Source organism: Centroberyx affinis, unplaced genomic scaffold, assembly GCF_046629955.1.
Source record: "Centroberyx affinis isolate AG114_WGS23_722 - 3 ecotype Tasmania unplaced genomic scaffold, CSIRO-AGI_Caff_v1 ptg005190l_1, whole genome shotgun sequence".
Lineage (NCBI taxonomy): Eukaryota > Metazoa > Chordata > Actinopteri > Beryciformes > Berycidae > Centroberyx > Centroberyx affinis.
The window spans coordinates 147,660-168,190 of NW_027282581.1; the positions used below are offsets into that span (position 1 = coordinate 147,660).

The 20,531-nt window shown below is 38.7% G+C and overlaps 3 protein-coding genes across 3 annotated transcripts; 1 reads left to right on the plus strand and 2 right to left on the minus strand.

Moving 5' to 3' along the window:
* Positions 1-170: 170 nt before the first annotated feature.
* On the minus strand, positions 171-3,431 carry LOC139666901 (putative protein PTGES3L). The gene is made up of 7 exons (XM_071546241.1): positions 3,293-3,431; positions 2,991-3,104; positions 2,581-2,647; positions 2,151-2,249; positions 1,056-1,145; positions 865-927; positions 171-377 (listed from the first exon to the last, which is right to left on the minus strand). Exons 1-7 carry the CDS (start codon positions 3,325-3,327, stop codon positions 369-371), a joined length of 477 nt encoding a protein of 158 aa, XP_071402342.1. The 5' UTR covers positions 3,328-3,431; the 3' UTR covers positions 171-368.
* A 1,527-nt stretch (positions 3,432-4,958) lies between these two features.
* LOC139666894 (histone acetyltransferase KAT7-like) lies at positions 4,959-13,333 on the plus strand. The gene is made up of 14 exons (XM_071546236.1): positions 4,959-5,135; positions 6,038-6,188; positions 6,288-6,536; positions 6,708-6,790; positions 7,897-7,980; positions 8,351-8,449; positions 8,609-8,719; positions 9,328-9,519; positions 9,622-9,711; positions 10,676-10,816; positions 10,938-11,031; positions 12,573-12,719; positions 12,963-13,069; positions 13,202-13,333. The coding sequence occupies exons 1-14, from the start codon at positions 5,118-5,120 to the stop codon at positions 13,301-13,303; spliced, it is 1,668 nt and encodes a 555-aa protein (XP_071402337.1). The 5' UTR covers positions 4,959-5,117; the 3' UTR covers positions 13,304-13,333.
* A 617-nt stretch (positions 13,334-13,950) lies between these two features.
* Positions 13,951-15,469, minus strand: LOC139666896 (protachykinin-1-like). The gene is made up of 6 exons (XM_071546237.1): positions 15,356-15,469; positions 15,028-15,124; positions 14,644-14,676; positions 14,356-14,409; positions 14,125-14,196; positions 13,951-13,988 (listed from the first exon to the last, which is right to left on the minus strand). The coding sequence occupies exons 1-6, from the start codon at positions 15,467-15,469 to the stop codon at positions 13,951-13,953; spliced, it is 408 nt and encodes a 135-aa protein (XP_071402338.1).
* Between the last annotated feature and the right edge of the window lie 5,062 nt (positions 15,470-20,531).

Genomic DNA, 20,531 nt, shown 5'->3' on the forward strand with positions numbered 1-20,531 from the left:
CAGTGGGCCAAACTTAGTTTGTACAAAATCCGTTTGGTATAGCTAGTATGACCATGTGAGACCCCGTTTTTTGCCATCCAAAAAGTAGGTTAGTCACCTTCCATTACACCAAGACATTATTATATCACACCATAGTTGATGAAAGTCAGTTTTATTAAAATACAGCGGAGAACAACTTTGTCAATAAATAACGTCATAGAAAATGTCACATATTAAAAACACTATTTTGGAGATAGCCTATCACGCTACTTCAGATCATCAGCACATAATTACAACATTTAGCAAACATGATAAGATCTTAAAAATCGCCTGGGCAAGTATTGAGGCACTGCCAATGGTCTCCAACACAGGATCCAAGAATATAAGTCTCAGTCAGACTGTAGGGGAGAAAAGAAGAAACTGGTCAGTTCAGTTCATTATATATAATGTCATACATCACAGCATGTCAATATGATCAGAATGTGAGTCATAGTAACTGAGAAAGTACAGTATTGCAAGCAGAGTTGGAGCATAACGGAGTACACTTAACAAGATTAGGCTACATTACAAAAAATTTAACTTAATCTGTTATTGGCCTAGTTGGTGTACAGTAATTAGATTACATACAATTAAAATTAAAATTAATTCATTACATGCTTGAAATGGAAAATAACTATATTTGTGGGATTATAGACATTTTGAAGTAATAGTTGCAAATGATTAATCTTATAACGGCACCATTCAAATTACAGCCTATGAATCATTGAGTTTTAGTATTCCAGAGGATCATGTTATTTATCAGGTAAGGTAGTCAGTAGTGTAATGACCACTCCAACCTATACTCTGATATGATTGATGTAGCAAGGCTAAGAATACTGCACTTACATCACTCAGATCACCCATATCTGGTGTCACTCCTTTTTTATCATTAGCCATTTCATGGATCATCTGAAAAGGAAAGCCAAGAATTTGTTCAACACCCATCTCAATCCAAACAAAACCTGAGAAATAATGTGAACGTTACAAAGCACACACACTGTTTCAAACAACATCAAGATCACTTTAGCTTGACTCACATCCATATAGTTATCATACTCTTCCTTTCCCTCGTCCTCTTCATTCGCCCAGTCCCTCCAGTTGTCAAAGTCCACAGCAATCCAACTGGGCTGCAAAAATAAGGAGAAAGAATATATATTTAATCTATATTTATCCAGGGAAAGTTGACTTGTCATGTGTTCTCTGTTTCAGCAGCACTTTGCTTCTCATTCATACAGTTCTACACTTTCACACCTGAGCTGCTCAGTCCAACCTCAGTCTCCTCATGTTGAATCTGTTGGAGGTTCAGTGTCTTGCTCAAGAGCACCTCGACAGTAGTTGTGGAGGGAGGGAAGAGTGTTTTTCATTCACTTTCTCCACCCAGATTTTCCCAGCCACTATAAGAATTTGCAAGGGTGGAAGTAACTATTTACATTTACTCTTGTTACTGTAATTGAGTGTTTTTTTTGTGTACTTCTACTTTTTGGTTAGTAATTTTTAACTTTTAACTTTTACTTTTCTTTACTTTTACTTAAATATGTTTTTACTGAAGTATTGTACCTCTCTACATTTTAAATCACATCCATTACAGAGTACAAATTCAGCAGCTCTCCATAAACATCAGAAACTGAAGAGTAATCCGGCTTTACTTTGTTTGTGCACTTTATTTTGTAATTTCCAATTTTTCAAATTAAAGAATCTAGTTTGCACTCTGTCCTCTTGTTCTTTTAGAATCACATGGGAAAGATCACATCTAACTGTTCTTTTTCTAAAAAGTAACTCAGTAACTTTCAGTCTGAGAACATTTTAAATGAGCTACTTTGCCCTTTTACTTAAGTAGATTTTTACACCGGTACTTTTACTTCTACTTAGGTAAAATATCAGTAAAGTAACAGTACAGTACTTCTACTTGAGTTGGAAATTCTAATAGTCTTTCCACCACTGGGGATTTGAATCAGCAATCCTCTGGTGACCAGCCCACTTCTCTGAGTTGACTGTTTGTTGTAGTTTGAAGCAGCCACAGTGTGTGGGCCATTAAAACCTTATGACTGACAAATTAGCTTCAAAACACACACACACACACACACACACACACACACACACACACACACATACACACACACACACACGTGTACCTTAGCAGGGTCTTTCTGGAGACGAGGCCATGCAACATCAGGCGTCACCTTCCTGAGCAAGAAGTTGATGGAGCGGTCATACACTCTCTCCCTGGAGTCCTTTTAAAAAAGGGATGAAATGTTTTTTTTTTTTGTTTTTTTACTCATTTTATTATTATTTACTTGTTATTAAATTTTGTTCTCTTCTTTCCTTCTCTTTCTTTTGTCATTTGTGATCAGTGTCTGTCAATCTGGTATTGTTTATCTGTATACTGTGTATTATGTAAATTCTGTACTACAAATATAGTTTAAAAAAAGGGATGAAAAGGTAAAAATACACTCTTATGGCATATGTAACTTCACATTCAATATACAGTATATTTTAGCATGATGCATTATTCAATTAAGTATCTTCCATGGGTCACATCAAGCCACAAAACTGGATGCTTACATAGATCATCACTTTGTCGTAGAAGTAGAACTCGTTGTAGATCACATCATCTTCATCATTTTTGCAGCTGTTATAGACACACACAGAAGAGGGTTATAGAGGATACACTATACCACAACATAGACACCACTTGCACTGTTTTATATAGATATTGTGTGTCACATTAGTATGTTCAATAACTGCACATATGATAATTTAATCATCTAAGAATAAAAGCAATTTATTAAGTTAAGAATCGTTTTACAAACTCAAACTCATCTCTCTGTCACTCAGCTGCACGTGTGTGTATGTGTGCGTGTGAGTGAGAGAGAGAGAGAGAGAGAGAGAGAGAGAGAGAGAGAGAGAGAGAGAGAAAAAAAATTGGAAAAAACATTGGAAAAAAAAACCTGTCACCCATGTTGTAACCTCACCATAAAATCATTTTGTCCTGCTGGATATCAACCTGGACAGCCTTCGGTTTCTGAACCATAAAGTTGACGGTGACATATTTTTTTCTGTCATACCACAGCGCCCGTGCTGGTTGACTGTTAACAGAGAAACAGAGAAACTGTTATAGTTGCGGTCACAAACATGCGTTAAATCAGTAATGATAACTTTATATTCGTGAAATCTGGCATGCTTACTCAAAAGGATTTACTTAGACAAAAAGCACATGTGGTTAGCTGCGAGACTCACACCTAGTGTCACGTAAAGAGAAAGTGTCAGGACTTACCTCTCCTCTGGTCTGACAATTTTCGGCTTGTTCATTCTCTCTTGAATCTTACTCAAAAACAGAACAGAAACTATTGCGTGTGTGGTATTCCTTTAGAGAGTGGAAGACCTGAAAGAAGTTCGTATGTTGCTGGTTGCTCTAATGCCGTGGCCAGGTCCTGATACTATTTTTAGAGCAGCTGGTATCAGCTGCTGGGGGGGAAATGCCTACCACAGACCCTTCCCCTGCCGTTTATAGACTGAGGAACTCTCGAGAAAACAGAGGCATTTTCTCCAACTCTTCCACCACCCCCAGCTGGGTGCTGAGAGGGGGCAGGAGGACTCAAAACACAGAGGAACACAAGCCAACAAATGGCACACAGTGTGACCCAAAATGTGGGATCTGAAAAAAACATAAAAAATGCAAACAGCCTTTGGTACAACACATTTCATAAACAGCTGAATCTCACACATACTTGATTTACAACACGGTAAATAAGAACACAGCTTACAAAAATTTTAACATTTAAGAGGATGTAGGCTAGGCCTTCTTGAAATATTGATAATTGGATATCAGGTAATATTTTTCCTCTAAAACTCAAGTGAAAACTTGAACACATTAAGTGTTTGTTGAGCATGAATAGCAAATTGTTAGTTTTTTTCCCTTTAGTTGTAGGCTACATAGTGTTGGGGAAGGGGAAGCTGCTTTGAAAGTATAGTTTTTCAAGTTCCCAGATACTTCACAATGGAAGAGGCAAAGCTACCCTGAAGAAAAGTATTATAATATGTATATAATATAATATAACAAAATCACATGACTCCAAAAAAATACCATTTATTAGAATGCTAGTAAAAAAATTTTTTTTATTTTAAATAAGGTTCAAGGAATGTCCATTGAATGCCCACTCCGACAGCTGCCTGCAAGAAAGTAGAGTCTGGACAAAAAGGCAAATCAAATAGCCCATCTGGGTTCATCACAGATAGAAATAAATATTAACTTTATTTTCTTGGCTATATCCATCACTCCTGCATTTTCACTCACACACCTGTCTGCCAGAAACTAAGCCTGGAACTAAACCCAAACCAAACAAACCTGTTGCATGTAGCCTACACTTAAAATAAATAAAGGGGTCCTTGTTCCATACACAATCCATGTACAAACTTAATTAAAGGAGTAAAAAATAAATCAATTTGTTTTTCCTGAACCATAAAGCATTTTGATTTCTTACTAACTTGGTCTTTATGGTCTGAACAGTCAACTGAATTTGTGAACTTGTCAGAGCAGAATGTTTTATTTTTATTTTTTATAGGCAAACATAGTTGGTAGTCTTATGGTAGATACAGTAGGCCTATTTACTCCTCAAATGACAAACAGGTAATAAACCACTAAAATCACTATCAAAATGTAGTCAATCTATCATTAAGATACTGCAAAATATAGTTAAACTGCTAGTTTAATTACATGTGATGAAACTACTCCCGTAACTAACCTAACCTAACCCCTAACCTTAACCCTACACTAGCTAAATACCTACCCAAATGCTACCCAAATTGGCACGAGTCCCCTGGGTCTCCTGCCAAAAGGTGAGTCTGTACTTTGCGGGACACTGGCGCCCCCTCGTGCCTCCTGCAGGGTCAGGTTCCATTCAACGCTCTCCGGAAGTGCAATGTTCTGTGCGGAAAATGCGGCGCGGGAGACGTAGCCGAAGCTGTGTACATACAAACCAAACTTTTGAAGAGAAAGCAATCCAACAAGATTTTTTATTTTGTCGTTTCGTACACATTTTGGGGATTTTTTACTGTTAACGAAGTCAAACGCACAGACAGCGACTCTCGTACACGTGAATATGCCTCGGAGACGGCAGGTAAGAAGAATGTAGGTCGCACCGCAGATAGTTAGCTTAGCACCGATACGTTCCATTCTCTCTTGTGTGTCACGCCAAAGTCCGTTCAATAATCCTACAGTTAAATGTATCCCTGGCAACGGTACATACCTGGTAGAGCGTGACTAACGACCTTTTATGGATCGTTAGGGTCCACTCTTCAATTTGACAATGCATCCAGTCCGTCGTGCAACACTTATTTCAGTGAAATTGCAACTTTTACAATTGGTTTGCCTATTTATTGCCATAACTATCCACCAGAATAACCTACACCGGGGTGGGCGGTAGCGAGCAGTGTGAACAAAATCTAAAAGTTGAGGTTTTATTGAAATTAACTGCTGCTTGGTGCATCAGATGTATGCCGAATTTACCACAACATCGTATTGATTAATACAATGTCTTAAATGATGGGCTATCAGGCGTTTACGTTTGCCACCAAGCACCGCCAATTTAAACTGCCACATTTCTCAATGGAGTTTGGTGTGTTTTTCTCTCCATACGAGAGAACGAAACGTATCGAGGTTAGCGTAGCTAGACGCTAAGCTAATAATAGGTTGCTGAGCTGCTAGCCTTGCTAGCTACTTTGCTGTGCAGCCGCTGCTGTTGGTTAACTATCAACGGTATTTGGCTTGCTATTCTTTAAGTCATATCTGTAGCATTTTCACTACTTAATTATGGTTTAAATATAACATGAGCCACAGACGTTGGTCATTATGAGGTCTGCTGGAAACTAATTGCCGGCGTTAGCTAGTTAGCTATCAGCTGCCTATTTACATCACTTGAAATGGCACATCAGCTGTTAGCTAGCTGGGCAGGTAGATTATGACAAGATGATTTGTGAAATGTGTATTAGGGTGCTGCTCATTCAGTTGTTTCCCTGACAGAGGCATGTGGCTGGGAGTGGTTCAGATGGGACAGAAGACTCGGACTCCTCTGCTGAAAGAGAGCAGACCAACAGCTCAGAAAGTGACGGGAACATGCCCAAGAGACAACGCCTCACCAGAGCCTCCACTCGCCTTAGCCAAAGCTCACAGGGTTAGCCAACACATCCATGAAGTGTAATCTCTAGCCTTTTTCAATTTTCCATGTATCAGCCATTTAATCAACATGGCATTTGGCCCTTTCCCACTTCAGATACCCCAGACCTGAAGCGGGCTGGGGACCACGATGAATCTCCACCGTTGACGCCCACAGGGAATGCCCCGTCCTCTGAGTCTGAGCTGGACATCTCCAGCCCCAATGCCTCCCATGATGAGAGCCAGGCCAAAGACCCAGCCAACAGAGACTCAGACAAGGACCTCTCCCACCGCCCCAAGCGCCGCCGCTGCCATGAGACCTACAACTTCAACATGAAATGCCCCACGCCGGGATGCAACTCCCTTGGTAAATACAATCCTGTGTCCTTTTGGAACGAGTCTGCTACATAGACTCAACAAGACTTCCCCTGACTCTTTATTTGGATATACTAAATGTGATTTACGTTCAGCACCATCCTGTCATATCATTATTTGGTCATGTTGATCTGAATTACTTTTTTTTTTTTTTTTTGCCCAGGTCACCTGACAGGGAAACATGAACGTCACTTTGCTGTATCTGGATGCCCCCTCTACCACAACCTCTCAGCAGATGAGTGCAAGGTGAGTATCTGAAAACTCCACTGAGATATATTTATGTTGTGGTGCATGAGTTGATGTAATGAACATATTTACAAGGTGTGTTGATCATGCTATAGTTGACATTTCTGCCAGTTCTATAGAAGTGGCCCTGAAAGTCATCAGATCAAACTGAAGCATTAGCATAGCTGGTGTCCTCCAATAAGAGTGTAGAGGCTTGGTATGAATGGATGATGGACTGAGTAAAACACAAATTAATCAAGAGGAATGCATACATGGATTATTTGTATTGAAATATGACCAGTTGTATTGTTCTGTCCTCCAAACAGTGTTACAGTTTAGGCTTGTTTTCGGTAGTCTGTCATTTGGTTGTTGGGAAAGACAAACGCTGCTTACTATGCCAAAAGTTTAAACATACTGTTTTGCTTTTCAGCCTATCCGCAGGCTACAGTAATTTATTTAAATAGTGGATATTTGCATTGTCTGCTTGGCCTGGTGCATGGCCAGTACAGTATGTTCGTCTGCTTATCGCATTGTCTTGATGTTGCAAGTGTTACTTGTATGTCAGTGTTTATTGTGCATGGCTATCCATTATGTTTGTCCTTCTATATCTGCCATGGTTTATTTTGCCTTCATGATGCAATCTTGCTGCTTTTTATGCTACTTGTTTCTGTATGGTTTTGTGGTATCTTCTCAATTTATCTACATTGTTTTGCATGATATTCTGTTTTTTGTTTTTAATGGATATTTAACAGCATAACCAGGGACAGCAGTTGAAAACTAGCCGGTTTGCTATAATAATGTGGATTAACATGCATAGTCCCTGTAAAAAATACAATATTAAAACATAATTGAAAGTTTGAGCTGTATCTCAGCTTTCTAACACCTTGAAAGGGCGATAGGAGAGAACTGTGATAGAAAGCAGTGCGCTGGTGTGTTTTCTGCTCCTTGTGTGTGTTGCTGTTTATCCGTGTCTTTCCAAAACAGGAATCAGGATCATGCAGAAGAAACATGTAGTTAGGCTAATGAAAGCAGTATTTAACTACAGTCTGGCTCATTCAGCCCGCCCATAGCATTTAAGTTTCTTACTCAGACTGTAGGCTAATCCATCCATTGCTCACCATTGGCAGGTGAAAGCCATCAGCCGTGAGAAACAGGAAGAGGACGTGAAGGGACAAGACGAGAGCAACACACGCCACGCCACACGTCACCAGGTAATCTCATCTTGCTCCAGCTCCTGCCATCAAATCAATTGGGTTTACTTTCTGATGGGGGAAAATATGAATATTATGTAGGGCTACACAATAAATGGTCTATAATCGAAAATCACAAGTATTGTAGAATATTGTCTTATCGGCCATATTGAAATAATTGCAGTTCATATTTCATTTACAATGTTCTCTGTAGTTGAAAATGTCAAGATGTTAATGTTTCCAAAAATGCAGTAAAGAGTTGAGTTGGTCCTCAAATGATCACAATATCACAATAGTAATATAATCTGGATTATCTCTTTAGCTGTAATTGTGCAGCTCTAATATTATATATAATAAAAGTGAGTGGTTGTGCTTCTCTTGTATTTTTCAGACCCCTACGTCGAAACAGAGCAGATACAAAGAGCAGGTGGCTGAGATGAGGAAAGGGAGGAACTCTGGACTGCAAAAGGATCAGAAAGAAAAGCACATGGTACGAGATACACAGTCCAGCATCCTGTAGTTCATCAGGACAAAAACCTTGGTGTAGTGCACTTTGGCTGTCATCCCGTGTTCTGCTGTCACAGTTGGTGCTCCATCACATGGCTGGTATGTTGTCTCATCCCCGTTCCTCTTTCTGTGTGGTCTGCAGGAGCATCGTCAGACCCATGGCAACACCAGAGAGCCGCTGCTGGAGAACATCACCAGCGAATATGACCTGGAGCTTTTCAGGAAAGCCCAGGCCCGTGCATCTGAAGACCTGGTAACGGCCATTTTCAAATCAGTCTCCCAATTGTTTATTATAGTATGAAGACCAGTAAATGTGTAAGAAGTAGCCTTTGTATTTCAAAACTGAATATTACAAGGGGGCTAGCAACAATCAACTAAAGTAGAAACAGTAGCTAAGGCAATAAGCTTTGGTGCTCGCCTATGAAATGTCACACGATTTGATATTAGACACACACACACTGACCATGCATCTTCTCATGTGCACATCTGCTCTGTAAATCTGATCATCTGAATATCCAACTATGCACATTTACACACACTGCATATCTCATTTTGCACTGGACTCATTTTGCAAAATGGTAAACAGCAACTTTGAAAATCTGTCAGTAGTCAAAATAAATTTAATTCTTTACAGCCAATATTTGCATGGTGAAGGTGCTGTATCTTTAATATTCAATATGCTTTATTTGTTATATTTTTTATCTTTATCCAATGTTGACCCCCTTGTCCCTCAGGGTATCAGTGAAGTTCATCTTATCTTATAATCACACTGATTTTCAGCAGATGACCGTATCACGCAGGTTGACAGTAAGACCAGCAGTGACGACATGTTTTCCTCCTGTCACCCCCTCTCTCCCACAGGAGAAGCTACGTATCCAGGGCCAGATCACGGAGGGCAGTAACATGATCAAGACCATCCTGTTTGGCCGCTACGAGCTGGACACCTGGTACCACTCGCCCTACCCTGAGGAGTACGCCCGCCTAGGGCGCCTCTACGTCTGCGAGTTCTGCCTCAAGTACATGAAGAGCCAGACCATCCTCAGGCGACACATGGTGAGAGGTTTTTAGATATGTCTATGTACCCCTATGTATTTTTTACATTATACCCAGTGAGTTAATGGGAGTAAGATTGATGTTTTTAATCTGTGTTTCCAGGCCAAGTGTGTATGGAAGCATCCACCAGGAGATGAAGTCTACAGAAAAGGGGCTATATCTGTGTTTGAAGTCGATGGCAAAAAAAATAAGGTAGGGAACCTTGTCTTTTCTGCTTTCAGTTTGCTCATTACATGAATGGTAGATTAATTCTGGTGTCATCAACAAGTACTTCTGGTGTAACGGACCGTAGTTGATCCGTGATCCGTACGGATCCCCCCCACACATGTGAACCGCGGATTAATTGCAAAGTTTAACCATCATAGTGTGAAATACAGTTTTACTGCCGCTGTTACTTTTTAAAGTAATAATTCCCTAAATCTCGGTGCAGAGTTGCACTGAAAAGATACAGACAAGACAGATGCGTGCTGTGTTTTACTCTGAAGCGCAATGATTGCGTTAGGGAAGAAAAAAAAGGGAAGAGCGACTGATTTAAAAGCCGTCGCTTTCGCCTCCATTGAGTGAAATCCCGTAGGCCGTGACTTCGGGCATTTTCAGTGGTGTAACTGGGAAACTGGACATGCTTGTCATCATTGAAATAGATCACAAGATTGTGATGTTTATTGCAACTTCGGCAATATGCTGCCTTCCTTCCCTTCGATGCACAGCTCCGCTCGGAGAAGCTCCAGTCTCTTTGCCTGTCTGTGGCATAGCCTTCAGTGTTGATAGGCTATTACTTGTGATGTGTAACCAATCAGATAGTGCTGTGGGCGGGACATTGAGCGAGACTACAGAGTGGTGACTACAGACAGAGAGAGGTGCTGCATCAGAGCCAAAGTAACACATTTTTAAAATTAATTTTACCCTAACCCTTTTTTTTTTTTTGCTGATCCGAAACATTATCCGATCCGTGACTCAAAACTGTGATACGATCCGAACCGTGAGTTTTGTGATCCGTTGCACCCCTAACAAGTACGTATTAGTTCCTGAGTTTTTTTAGACACTGCTTTGCGATTTGCCTTATACACATGCAGAGCAGACTCCACTGTGACGTTGAGTCCTTTAGAAAATCAAATAATTGAATGAGTGAAGTGAGGAAATTGGATTTTGTCCCCAGATCTACTGCCAGAACCTGTGTTTACTTGCCAAGCTCTTCCTGGACCACAAGACACTATACTACGACGTGGAGCCTTTTCTCTTCTATGTCATGACTGAGGCCGACAACACTGGCTGTCACCTAGTGGGATACTTCTCCAAGGTAAATACTGAACAGTTGTAGGTATGCTGCATGTCCTCCAAACATTGTATTTAGTAGTGATATAATTATGAAATATATTTGAAAGAAGCAACTAAAATGTGGGTTTTTTTCTGGTCTCCAGGAGAAGAACTCATTCCTCAACTATAACGTCTCCTGTATCCTGACCATGCCACAGTACATGAGGCAGGGCTTTGGCAAGATGCTCATTGACTTCAGTATGTATATCTTCATTGATTTCTTCTTTACTTTGTCAGTTGGATATTGATGTGGTAATAAGATAGGGAGTGCAAAAGCTTGTTGGAATAACTGTTGGCTGCCGTAACAGCAGGCTTAATCACTTAAAGAGGAACACCACTCAATTTATTATTTTATGTTATTCCCATGGGCTAGGAACAGACTGGTCAACATTTGTTTACATGGAAAAATTTGAATCTCGAGCTGCTCCATAGACAATGATTTGGAAAGATAATTATGGGATAAGTAATCCCATAAATTTGATTCAAGTAAATCAGTCAGCTGCCTGAAATTTATAGGTCATCTTTGATATTCAGGTAAACAGTTATACAGTTCTGTTTCATTCAGCTAAAAACAATCCCTGAAATATATTCATTTTAGGTTTTTATGTCCTCTTGCCTAGACTATACCGCAACTCTCTTTAATCCTGCCTAAATCAGAAGTCTCTAAAGCCTTTGTCTTATACAGAATGCAGCAGCTAGGATTTTAATTAAGAAGAAATCTCATCATTCCATTTCTGGTATCCTTCACTGGTTACCCGACTTTAGGATTTTATAGATTTTAATAAGATAAACTGAAACTTTATTCATCCACAACCTTATTTCCCCACAGATCACTTTAAATATTATGTACTGATAACATACTCATCATTTTTTAAGCACGGATAGGTTTGGCCCGCAGTTATCTGACTTGTTAACTCTTCATGAATCTGTGCACAACCACTACCTTCTGGTCATACCTAAATCTATTCTTCAGACTAAAGAAGACAGAGCCTTTGTCAGCAGGGCACCTAGTCTTCTGGCAAAAGTGTTTTTGTCTTTTAAATAACTTTTAAAGACCTTTATAAAACCTATTTCTACAGATGCATTTTTATGTTTCTCTTTCCACATTTTTGTAATTTTTGGTTTTACTGCTCTCCTTTCTTGTGTAAACTTGTTTTTGTCTCTTTTGTCTTGTATTTGAAGTTTACTTTGTAAACTTTGTTTTAGAAAAGTGCTATACAAATAAAGTTATTGAGATGGTGAGAGTTCCCAGGGGAATTCTCTGGTGAGAACGGTTCATTTTCAGAGTTGGAACTGTTTACACTCTGAATTTAAGCTTCTCACTCAAGCTCACTCCTCCATTCATTGTCGATGGAGCAGCCGCAGAGTTACATGTTGATGAGTTTGAGTCTTGGTTCTCCTTTCTGACGGAGTTGTTCATATTCGAATTAAGAGTTTTGTTGTAACATGCATTTGAATAAATTACCACCCACTTTTACAAAATAATTGCTGGTATGAAAGTAAAGCACATTAGGGGGTTGCTGTTTAAAGTTATTAGTTTAAAGTTGCAAGTCTTTTGCTTACAAAACTGTGTTATTGATGATATTGATGAGTCATTTGGCATAGTGTTTTTTTATATACCTTAAATGTATATATAGCATCCTTCAGATATTGTTTGGACTGTGTGCCGACCGTAGGAATAACATAGAGCATTCTCCTTTAACTGCTCCCCTGCTGACTGGTCTCCATGCTGTGTCTAGGCTACCTGCTGTCCAAGGTGGAGGAGAAGGTGGGCTCCCCAGAGAGGCCTCTGTCTGACCTGGGCCTCATCAGCTACCGTAGCTACTGGAAGGAAGTGCTGCTCAGATACATGTACAACTTCCAAGGCAAGGAGATCTCCATCAAAGGTGAGTGAGAGCACAGAGCTGAAATGCATCTTGCCCATCTGGCAATAGTGCAATACTCCACTACTATTGAGATAATGGATAAAATGGAATGTAACATACATTACCATTCAAATATAGCTCATTATCAGGTTGGGAAATACTTATTTAACGTATGAAATGTTCTCTTACAAGCGTTTGAACAAAGTATACACACATGCCTATAAAAAAACATTCACTGTTGTAATATTTGCTTGGTGTCTATAGAGATCAGTCAGGAAACTGCCGTCAATCCGGTGGACATTGTCAGCACCCTGCAGTCTCTTCAGATGCTCAAGTACTGGAAGGGGAAGCACCTGGTCTTGAAGAGACAGGTAAGATACCAACCTGTTGGCCTGTGTAGCCTGTATTCATTCACAAGAGTATGCAGTTTTGCTCTGTCCACTTAAATTAACTTAATTTCTGTGATTGATAGCCCAGTTTCTCACTTCTCCTCTTCCTCCCAGGACCTGATTGATGAGTGGAAGGCCAAGGAGACGAAGCGAGGCAATAACAACAAGACCATTGACCCCAGCTCACTAAAATGGACCCCACCCAAAGGGACATAAACACTAAGAACCCCAGGCTACTGAATAAACTGACCACCAGCCACACCAGCCACAAGTAGCCTAGACCTACCAACTCCCAATAAAAATCAGTGTTCTTTCTTTCTTTCCATCTTTCTTTCCAGTTTTTACCCTGGTTATTTCCCAGCAGCGTTCTCCTTTGTGTCATGAACTTTATTACCATATCATTTTACACTTCAACTCATATTTATGTTTTAATTACCATGCGTCACAATTGAAAGGACTCTTGACTGAAATATTGTCAAACAATTAAAGTTAAGAGAATCTAAGTTTCTTCTTTTTGTTTTAAAATGATCTGCTTCTGCTGCGCTTTGAATGTCTTTGTATATTAGATGGATAAATGGTCCAATGTGGTGGATGCCATGAATGTCTGCTTTGCCCACGTAAAAGAAAATACATACCTTGTTTTGGCAGCATTTACTAGCTGTTACTTTTTATTTCTTTCAAGAAAAAGTGCATTTTGAAGATGGTTGTTATTTTTATTTGGGATTAATACAATATCATTGGCATGAACTTGAAACCATAAGCAGAGTGTTTTTTGAGGAGTATGATGTTTTGTATTGTAGTGTCTTTTTTTGGTTGGTATAAAATTGTATAGATGATGATAATATGTAATTCTTTTTCTAGCTCTAGTAATACCGGAGTTGGGCCCATTCCTCTTGCGAATCTGCCAAATAAAAGAATAATACCATTGAGATATTTTAAATTTCCTCAGAATATCACAGATTTGACCACAACATCACTGTAAAGAAATGCACACAGAAATAAAACGACCTCAGGTTTTTGTATCGACACAATCATACCTTGCTTGTGTGATTCCTCCGAAACATCAAGAGCAGTGCTTGTTGCAGATGGAATTATTCTGGTTAAAGATTCTGCAATAAACAAAACACATTTTATCTCGACATTTTAATGGAATTGTTAAAGCCTGATTGTACTTTTAATCCTAGATGTTAATTGTGTAGTAGCAATTTGTTATTTTTTTATATCAATAAAGTTGCCTTGAGATTTTGTCTGGTTTTATTTGTCCTTACCACCACTAGAAATGCTTCTTCCCATCAGGCCCACAAACATCTCTCCTTTATTTCCTTAAGGTGCATGAAACAAGGGCATATTGGTAAAAATAGCAATTTCATGGTAATGTATAACAAGTCCTGTTATAAAGGGAATTATAATGATTTAGAAATAATTTTTAATGGTATCACAAAGGTAATTGTTAAAATTGCTCATTTTCAAAGGTATTAATTGCTTTGTTTAGATAGGATTGCTAATTTCCAAGGGTTTAACAGTGTAATGGGGTAAAACCACATCAAGATACTTACGTCGTCTATTCATTCGAACAGGTTGCCTTGCACCTGTGAGACAGAAAACCTTATTACTGGTAAATCTATAGATATATAGCCTATCAATCTATCAATACCTATCACCAAACACATAACTTTATTTTTGTAGCACCATGCATACATAGAATGCAACTCAAAGTGCTTTACATGAAGTAAATGGAATAAAACAATTGCAAGCTAAATTTTCAAGCAGAACCAAGACAGAAATTAAAACAGTATTAAAAAAAACAAATCAAAGGGCATAAAAGATGCTTAAAAAGAGGTTTTGAGCTGGCATTTGAAGGAGCTCACTGAGCTCGCCTGTTTCACATCTGTTGGTAGATAAATAATAGGTTGAATGAATTTAATAATTGACACAATTACCTGAGCGTTTGCCCATAAGTCCATAGAAGCGAAGGGCTTTAGATCTCTTCATTAGATTATCCACTGGGCCGGTCAGACTCGTCTCCACTGACTCATCCTGCCAGAGAAATCCATAACAGCTTTTATTTCTCATCCTAATGTAGTTAAAAAAATCATTACACCATTTACTATATTTCCATTTAGTCTAAATATGAAACATTTTAAGTTTGTCAACAAATAACTGAGCAGGTATTTCATAATTCCTTGATTGATTATCCATGAAGCAGAGATTTGTGAACATTTCCTTAAATAAAAATAAATAACAGACTCATAAATTGTTGATGCTCACCTGCCAGTCTTTGGCTCGCCCTCTCTCCTCTTCCACACTCAAAGACAATCCCTGATAGGTTTGCACCAAGGCACAGAAAGCAACGACAACAAGTTGGAGCTTCCAGTTCTCCATTTAGGTGTTAAGCTGGTAAGGTCACAGAGAAATTATATTTGTTTTCGCGTCTCTTTAATCAAAGCAATTATTATTATTAGCTGTATGAGCCAGGATTTTTTTTTTTAGATGATCTTGGACAGATGTGATGCGGTGATGTCTGTATACTGTCTGCTCCAGCTGTATGCAGGCTGCCTTTATACCCCCATGCACCATGCTGCAGTCCCCTCCCCTTTAAACTCACCCCACTCACATCATTACGCACTTGCTTCTATTGCTCTAAAGAGAGACTCCGAAACTTCCAGATTTTTCATACTGTATCAGGTGTATAAGATCTCTTCAAACTAGCTTTTGTCACTTCACTAAGTTTTAGTATTTTGCAGCCACTGGCATATCAAATATAGTATACTGTAATTCCTCATTTATTCCAACTGGAACTGGAAAGTCATCCATAAATTTCCTTTAAGCAGTGTTTTACTCTCAGAAAAGTACACACATGTAACAGACAGAGGGTATTACAGTATAAATATTTACATTTCAGATGGTCATCTTTCATTTCCATGTTTATTAGACATCTGGAACAGCGTTGGTCTGAAAATATCCCTCCTGCTGCCTCATTTGTCACCTTGTGATGTGCATATGCTTTGATATCACCGTGGAAGAGACAGGACAGCAGTCGCCTCGGGTCTTTGAACAATGCTTTGTAAACACAACCATCTGCTTTGAGGTTAGAGCTTTAATGGTTAGCCAACTGACTTGGTGAACTATTCCTAAATTAATTAAAGCAGCGCAGCCTAAACTTGACCTTTCAGTTCAAATACAGTCACCTCCAGAATTATTGGCATCCTTCATTAAAATGTGCAAAAATGATTGTATAAATATAACATAACAATTCAAATTTTCTCCGCAAACATTTGGGGAATCTACTTATTTTCACTTTAATAAAAATGATTCTTATAAAAAACATGCTTTTTTGAGTAATAGTATTTTTCTCAAAAACACAGGGGTCAAAATGATTGACATCCCTAAATAATATTTAAAATGAAACCAAACAAAGTAGCGTCTGTGATCAAATTCTATTTTTTTAACTGGTCTCCAGAAGCTGTATGCTGCCTGTCACCATTCGCTGTTTCACTGGGGTATAAATATGAGGTTGCACACTTGTAAAACCCCTTTGTCATCTATCACCATGGGGAAAATCAAAGAGCTTTTAACTCAGAAGAGACAGATGGCTGTTGACCTGCACAAATCAGGTTACGGATATTAAAAAAGAAAGACATAAACAGTTGAAAATACCACTAACCACAGTCAGGGTAATAATCAGAAAGTTTCAGAAGTCTGGAACAGTTGCCAGTTTGACTGGAAGAGGATGCATGTGCATATTGCCCCCATGCACCGTGAGGAAGATGGAGAAGAAGTGTGTTCACACCTTTCTTGACTGCCATAGACAATATGCAGATCTGCCACATCCATCCTTGTTTGGTTGTTAGAGTGTCTTCACTTGGAATGAACTCCTGAGACTTTGATTAACCTTTGAATAGAGACATCTCAACCCCAAATACTGATGCATGAGATATTCAAAGTAGATATAGCCTGTTGGTATGTTAACCTGCAGCTCAGATGTACAGGATTCATGCAGTAGATGATGTTGATAAAGAAAGTGCTCATTATTGCTAACAAGCGCCAGCAAATAGAGTTATACCATTTGGAGTACTGTCAAATATGTGTGAATTGTATGGCACAGTATAACCTGTATTACTAAAATAGTAATATTAAAAGTCAAGTCAATATTTGTGACAAGTTCATAAAGCGATAGTTCAGTAAGGTCATTTATTTTCCATCTCCTGGGGTAATTACGCTATTATTAAACCTTTTCATGATCTTTACTTAGCCATTTAAATACTCTGTTTTTAATGAAATGTGATGTCGTTTTTTTCCAACACACTCTGGCTATAGAAATTTCTGGAGAGGCAATTACTTGTCAATCTGCGTGCTCTAAGGACACCCTCTTGAAACAAAGCTGACACACACATCAAATGCTTTGATCCCCGCACAGGTGCTTCTAAAAGCAAGAAAAGCCCGGGACAATTTGGCCTGAAAGGCAATTACACCTGAACAGCCCTTGTGTGCACATAGTCTAACCCACAGCTAACGTGGAGTGGTGAATCAAAAGAAATCGGAGGCCCAGAATTTGCATTTGAAATGGTTCGGTCACAAAGAGCTCTCGTAATGACAGAACTCTGTATTTCCATGTTACGCATGGCAGCGGCTCAGCAGGCCTTTTCAGGATTTCCACTATTCACGGTCGGTGATTCACTGCGGCTGTTGAGTCTGGTGTTAGTGACATCCATTTAATCTTCAAATATGTGTTTGGGCATTATTTTATTGTGTTTTATGTTAAATTATGAGTCATTTGTGCTTTTACAGTGATATATGCAGAACAAATGTAGGCATGGTTATGCCGATAAGATCAGATGCATGTTATCTTCATCGTTGTAGATCACCTTCTTACAGGTGCATCATGGGAATCGTTCATCGGTACAGCAAGCTACCAATCTCGTTTCTGTAAGAACAGCATTGAACCCCCATTTTAGTGTATAAATGGATCTTCCTACTTGATTCACTCCTATTTGGAGTATTCATTGCTGCAGGGGTGAATTGTGATTCATTTCTATTGGGAGTGACTTGTCCATCTGGATTGTATCCTGTGATTTTTTATGGTTTTTATTGTGACTTTGCGAGACTTTGAAATTGCCTCTCTTGGTGTTCTCTGATGGGTATGAAAGAAATATAGACTGAAGAGGATGGCCAGAGCTTATGTACTATCCCATACTCTCATATAATTCTTAATCTAACAGGGAACATGTGGTCCTGGCCTTAAGTAGGCTCTCTTTTGAAATGTTGACTTGAATGACAGCACCAAAGAAACAAGTTATTTGAAAGTGGGCCATGGGAATCCATTTATCCAGCTCATCAATCGGAGGCATTACTGCAAGCTGATGATTTCCCACAGAATCCTTCTTCTGCTTCATTTCAGAGATTAGTAAATGATGGCCATCTTTCATGTATCATACACACAGTCATCTTTTGATTTACTCAACACTTACTGGCTTGACAGCCCTTTTATATTGTAGCTACATTATTATTTCAATTGTAGCTATTACTTCTATTATAGATGCTGAAATACAGCCTACTGTGTGATACTGATAATCATCAGGGAAATTGTACATGACAGATTCATCTGTGCACGATTTGTTTGTGGTCTATACTAATAAAAGCCATCATCTCTTCTCTTCTTCTGACTATTGTGAATAACTAATGTCATATGACGATTTCTCAATGTCACCATATTGCCAGTTATCCAGGCTCACAGCTTTGCTTAGCCTACTCTTATATTAGTCTTAAGTTTGTGTTATTTTGATTCCTTGTCTAGAGGTAAATACAAAGCAGGTAAATACAGATGCAGCACACAAGGTGGCACCAGCTGACAAAAACAAGACCCCAATTGTTTCAGTCTTTGTTACAGTGTTACAGTTGGAGCCGTGGCCTGTAATCTCCTGTTGACAGATACTGTGTTATCAGATGAGCCAGGCCCCACAGATCCTGAAATGTGGTGAGTTTAGCGTGGAGGCTTGTTATCATCACCTATTGGTCTGACAGAGCTGCTTTAATGGTCCTAAGGCCGGCAGTTAGACCTGCTGCCTGCTTATCTGCGCACAATCTGGGATCCATCTTAACAGAGACAAATTAGTCCATTCATGGGACTAAGTGGGGTTTACTGGAGCTGGTCAGTCAGGTGAGCAGAGGATGAGAAGTGACAAAAGGTGGCAACTGGAAACATGTTGTACCATTAAGGTATACTGTAAAAATATTAAGGCGCTTCCACTTAAAAACTGACTGAATTGTTGACTGACTGAAATAGTGGTGAGCAGCTGGGTCAAAGGTCATCAGCTGTTCTAATGTAGTAAATCTCACAGACTGAATTTAAGACAATAAGTTTAATGAACAAATATCTTGTCATGTTGACAAGTGTTTAGTAGTTGAATCAATTGATTGGTGAATCACATTATTTATTCTTTCACCAGTGAGGAGGTTTTTAGTGTCAGTTATTCCTCTAAATCATTCTATTGTTGTATTGACGTGGGGATTGAACTGGATACAAATTTTCATTATTATTTTCATTTTTCTTAGAAATAGCTATGATCCTTGTTAAACTGTTATATGATCAGTATAGTAAATCCGTTGACTGTTGTTTTTTTCTACTAATAATTTTAAGTCAGCTCGTAAACTCATGATTATAGGTTATGAAGCCGATAGCAGTTGTTAAGAAATCGACAAACACATTTACACATCATTTACACATCACTGAGTTAATGATGAGTTAGTTTAACTAAATTGAGTTTTTCTGCACGCTGTATTTCAAGATGAAGAAAATGTGATACAGTGACATGTAGGCCTATCATTAAAACAGCACATGCAGCACAAACACTGCAGTGGCATTTTTATTTTAATGACAATACATTTTTGATTACAGTGCGTGAATATTCCTTTAAAATTGGCTCATATGTTAACATTATTTTGTCCTTGTGTCAAAATCTCAGTCAAGTTGAAAATGCAAATATAAAGCTCTTAATAGCCTACTATCATTAGGCTTTCTTTGAAGGGCTAATCTTAGTTTATGTTTGGAGTGAAGACTGAAATTATTTTTATGTAAATTTCCATGATTTCTTTGAAAAAGAATAGGCTAATGTATTTCAATCTGTAGTCTAATCAGGATTCACGGACTCTTTATCAAAATGCGTTATGATAAAGTAACATTAGTTTGGGCCATTAATTCAGGATATAACTAATGCAGAATTAGGCTACATCGTTTAAATTTTTTTTTTTTCAAACGATAGCTAACCATAGCTGTGTCTCAAACGGAAGTTTGAAAAAAAATGTAAACAATGCATTGTTTAAATTGTTTTTTCAAACGATCGTTACCGTTCCATTGTGCAGTTTCCCAAAAAACAACAACATCGTTTTGCGGAATTTCGTTGTACCATGACTACGCCTGCTTCTACATCTGCTCAGGTAAGATGAA

Coding starts and splice junctions, on each gene's coding strand:
- LOC139666901 (XM_071546241.1), bottom strand. CDS start 3,327: ATGAACAAGCCGAAAATTGTCAGACCAGAGGAGAG. Junction 2,250..2,580: donor ACGACAAAGTGATGATCTAT/GTAAGCATCCAG, acceptor CTTTTTTAAAAG/GACTCCAGGGAGAGAGTGTA. Junction 928..1,055: donor AGTATGATAACTATATGGAT/GTGAGTCAAGCT, acceptor TTTCCTTTTCAG/ATGATCCATGAAATGGCTAA.
- LOC139666894 (XM_071546236.1), top strand. Junction 7,981..8,350: donor GCCACGCCACACGTCACCAG/GTAATCTCATCT, acceptor TGTATTTTTCAG/ACCCCTACGTCGAAACAGAG. Junction 11,032..12,572: donor CAAGATGCTCATTGACTTCA/GTATGTATATCT, acceptor TGCTGTGTCTAG/GCTACCTGCTGTCCAAGGTG.
- LOC139666896 (XM_071546237.1), bottom strand. CDS start 15,469: ATGGAGAACTGGAAGCTCCAACTTGTTGTCGTTGCTTTCTGTGCCTTG. Junction 14,410..14,643: donor TGTTCGAATGAATAGACGAC/GTAAGTATCTTG, acceptor ATGCACCTTAAG/GAAATAAAGGAGAGATGTTT. Junction 13,989..14,124: donor GGAGGAATCACACAAGCAAG/GTATGATTGTGT, acceptor TTTATTTGGCAG/ATTCGCAAGAGGAATGGGCC.